General features: G+C 42.8%; 1 protein-coding gene across 1 annotated transcript; it reads right to left on the bottom strand.

Moving 5' to 3' along the window:
• Positions 1-2815: 2815 nt before the first annotated feature.
• LOC129717269 (uncharacterized) lies at positions 2816-3810 on the bottom strand. Its single transcript, XM_055667130.1, has 2 exons — positions 3072-3810; positions 2816-3015 (listed from the first exon to the last, which is right to left on the bottom strand). The coding sequence occupies exons 1-2, from the start codon at positions 3808-3810 to the stop codon at positions 2816-2818; spliced, it is 939 nt and encodes a 312-aa protein (XP_055523105.1).
• Positions 3811-4424: the final 614 nt, after the last annotated feature.

Raw genomic sequence — 4424 nt, forward strand, 5'->3', positions numbered from 1 at the left:
CCATCGCCGGAAGAAACGACAGTATTGGGAGCGTACTCTTGCGGAGGTAGAAGGTTGCTTCTGCAGGCACAATGTGAAAAGCTTCTACAAGAAAATTAATGAAGTCTAGAACCGAAACGTGTCAGCCCCTGTCATGTGCAACAATAGGGAGGGGAACTTGATTACCGATAGAACGGAGGTGGCCAGGCGTTGGAAGGAACACTTAAGTGTGCTGTTAAACTGGAAGAAAAACAGCGTAGTCGAAAGGGGCAGGGTGGTGATTAAGGATGATGGCAAAGCTGTGGACCCACTACCCATGGACGAGGTGAAGAAAGTAGTGAAAGAACTGCAAGGCAGCTGGTATGGACAGCATTCCAGCCGAACTCATCAACTCTCCATTACGGGCCAAATGATCATTTGCAACAGATCTTCGATAAACTTCGAGAATTCAACTTTCAGACTCACCAGCTGTTCATAGACTTTGGAGCAGCATACGATACAGTTATGAGAAATGAATTATGGCGAATTACGCTCGAACATTGTTTCCCAACAAAACTATTTAGGCTGATACGTGCCACCCTTGAAGGCTTTAGAGCATGCGTCAGAATAGTTGGTGAGGTAGTGGACTTTTTCGTGACGTTAGATGGCTTAAAGCAGGGAGAGCCTTCTACGGATTACGTAACCAGCTGAGGTCCCGGTGGACGTGACAAGCGGGAATTGGGCCCTCTATTTCGAGACCTTAACCAGAGACCAAAAGGGTCTTGAGTTTGGATGGAACTGGCGGAGCTTTTGGCTGAACTCGTGGGTAACCTTGGTCAGTCGGTTGCTCGTGGTCTTTTTGGATCGGTCACCGATTCGTTGGTACTAACCGACAGATTTTACGCAACCTTATAATGTTTTCAGTAACGTTGTCAATATGAAGAGCGGTTGCACGGGGACCGCCGAGTCACAGGCGATCGCATGCTGGAGGGTGTCCAATACTTGGTTGATCTTCGCTGAAGTATTTTAGAGGCGCTCGTTATTGGTGTTTCTGTCAACGATTCGCTGGAACCGGACCCAGTCAATGCAATAGTAGTTTCGCCAAGGATGGTTAGTCCCCGTCTCGGCAGTGGCACCCAAGTTTAGACCAACGGACAGTGGTCCGACGATAACTTCTAGAACACGACTGGAACCTCGGACATGGCCATGTAGGCCAGGAAGATGCCCAGGAAAGAATGAAACATGGTCCGGATGATTCTAGGGGACACTCCGGTGCCAAGATGTTTTAATGTCCGTTTTCAAGGTCCTTCGCAATGATGATGTCGTATAGGTTTTGCCTTCGTTTGCCCCACGTCTCGGGCCGAACGATCAGATCCCCCGCAGTCATGTATTTCGCCCACCGTCGAGTCAGTTAGGCTAGATTGTTTCTCATTTAAGCAGCAGTGCTAGCTCGGGTGGTTGTTGGCTTGGGACAGTACACTGCGATGATGATGATTGAGCCGAGCGACTTCGACATTGCACCTCACCGCGATAGCAGCTCTTCCATTTCTTACACCGAGCTTGTCTAGTCGTAACAGCTGAAATGAAGGAAGACTTTATCATCCAGCTTCAAATGAGTCTCCGTTAAGACGGCAATATCGACCTCCAATACGCCAAAGAAAACGATAAGCAAACAACAATATCGCATGCTTAGCCTTGGGGCTAATAGCGGTCTCGATCAACTAGATTAGTTGAGAGAATTCGTTATCGATATTGTTATTGGCACATTTTGCATGTGTTGGATAAGTACCGTAAAAGCGGCAAACTTTGATAGCTTTTTTAAGTATTACTCAAATATATGACACTCCAACAAATTTACTCCGGGTTTCGTATTTTTAAAATAAGTACTAGGTATACGACAATGCATGTACAACATCGAAATTCATCAGTATTGTTTCAACTACGCTATTGATTATTTTTTGTAATCTATGACTAGTTTTTCGTTTTCGGGTAACTTTGATAATGCTGGGATAATTAAGGAAAATGTTAGAAAGGTCCACGTTTATGGACCACGTAGACTCATTTTGTTCAGTTTAGGCCTCTCGCATCGTTAGACTTTAGTCCATACAAGCATAAATAAGAAGCATAGACTTTCACCTGAGGTTAGTTCATGATTTTTTAGTTTACAACAGTGTTGCATGAAGAACTCTCAATATGCAAAAGGAATCAATTATATTCGGGTTTTGTATAACCATGTTTATTTGTCTCGATTTATATAATAACTTGCTACGGGTGGTAGAGATATGGTTGCTTGCTACTTCCTGTTGGTTATATTTTTCAACGGACGACGGTTTCGAGTTGCTAGCATCGAACCATTCTTGGTGGATTTCGCTTCGCCTTTAACTTTCGGAGGGTTCACGACATTGGTATCATCGTCAACTTCTGTTTCAACTTTAATCTTCTTGACCAATAAATGTTGAGCTTGCTGTTCACTAACACTGGAACCTGGCTGAACATCAATCAACCGGCGCTTACGTGGAATGGTTTGTTCCTGTGCTAATCCGAACCGCTCTTTCTTCATCATTATAATCAGCTGTTCTGAAAACGAAGATGTGACTGCAGTTTCTTCGGTTTTAGGCTCATCAGCATTGCCGGGAAGGTTCTTGAGCACTGCCTTCTCATTCAATGGGTAAATTCCAGATGCTCTAAGCCCAGCTTTCATATTGGTTTCACTATTCTCTCTAATTTTCACCAAAGACTTCTTCAGAAGTCGAGGAAAGATGTGTTTTGGAATGCATCCTTTGTTTTGTTTCTTCCATTCGCTCAATGTATCTTTCCAGGCTTTTTTGAGAGGTCGAAAATAGGCAACATCGAGAGGCTAGCATAGGTGAGTAGCGTTAGGCGGCAGCAGAACCAGGCTGATATTGCTGGCCATGCAGGATTGTAGAACACGGAAGCTTAAATGTGAAGCAACATTATCGCCGATGATAATACGTTTTTTATCGTTACGTAGTCCGTTGAAGTATGGCAGTGCTATCGTGAAGAACCAGTCTTCGAACACCATAGAGTCGAACCAGCCTAATAATGCATTATGATTAAGAAAATGGAATTTATACTTATATTTCACATGTTACCAGATTTTGTGCGGTTGTATCTACAACCATCTGGTCCCCCTTCAGTCCAAGTTGGATACATGTGGATAGCTGCATAAACGACATACGGTGGCAGCATTTTTCCATTGGCTGCCCCCGCAAACATTACAGAAAACGAGGATTTAGAATGGTCCATTACTGTGTCTACGTGTTTTTGGCCTCTTTGCACTACGACGCGCTTCGATCCCGGATCATCGCTGAAGTTGGTTTCGTCGTAGTTTATGATGTTTTCCGGAGGGACACCATCCACAGTTGTCGCAAGATTGTCGAAATAATTTTTGATCGTCTCAAGACTCACTTTGGCACGACTTCGCTTAATGTTTTGAGACAAGCGCGAAACTAATGTGTGCCTTTTCAGGAATGAGTTGATCCAATCTTTTCCAGGAGTGTTGTTCTTGAATTTGGTCTTCATTTTGTTGTGATCCAGGAATTGCTTGACGAGCTTCTTTATACAATCCGCAGTCAGCGGAAATCCCCAAACGCCAGCGACACGAACGGTATCAGCAAGATCGCATTCTTGTGCATCGGTTAAAACGGTTGGTGAACCAGGTTTCTTGCTGTACAAACCGTGTATTTTATGATACAACGTACCATACGGTATGCTGAAGCTCCGGGAAGCCGCAAATATAGATGACCTTTTCCACTGTACTTCAGCTACAGCTGCCTGTAATTTTTCGGACGTGTAGTCTAAATAGGCCCTTTTCTTGTTTTCACACGACATTTCAGAGGTACAAATGCACTACTGTTATCAGAAAGCCAAAAAGAATTTGGAAATCTCGAATTTGCACTACCGGAGGAACTGGTGGTGAATGATTTGTCTATAAACAATGTGTTGGTCGTTATGGTTACGGTAGTGTATGGTAGCTCATGCGTTCAAAGGCCGTCTGATTCTAATAAATGGAGCAACCAGAATGAACACACCATGGTCAGATTTTGATCATTTTGGGATATTATTTTCAAAAGTGCAAGTTTAAGGGACACATTCACATTTTTATGAATGGATGTTTGTGAAAAATTTGACACTAATATGTCACTGACTCTAGAAACTTTATTCAAATATTGCTTCTTGGGACAGTTATATAAGAAATATATGATTGTTTGAGCACCTTATAAGATAGTTCTAAATCAGGAAAACGTTTTTTTTTTCAGTTTATTGCAAAATGTATCACGCAAACAACACAAAATCCAAACTGTATACAAACAGTAACACCTCAACTATGAAATAGTAGTAGAACAACTATTGTAAATATAATGTCTCATAGGTAATAGGTAGTTATGCACAGGATATCACGCGCTATCAATGTTACCCGCACTATCAAAGTTTGCCGCGTTTAC

The sequence above is a fragment of the Wyeomyia smithii genome, chromosome 1 (assembly GCF_029784165.1).
Source record: "Wyeomyia smithii strain HCP4-BCI-WySm-NY-G18 chromosome 1, ASM2978416v1, whole genome shotgun sequence".
Taxonomy (NCBI): Eukaryota; Metazoa; Arthropoda; class Insecta; order Diptera; family Culicidae; genus Wyeomyia; species Wyeomyia smithii.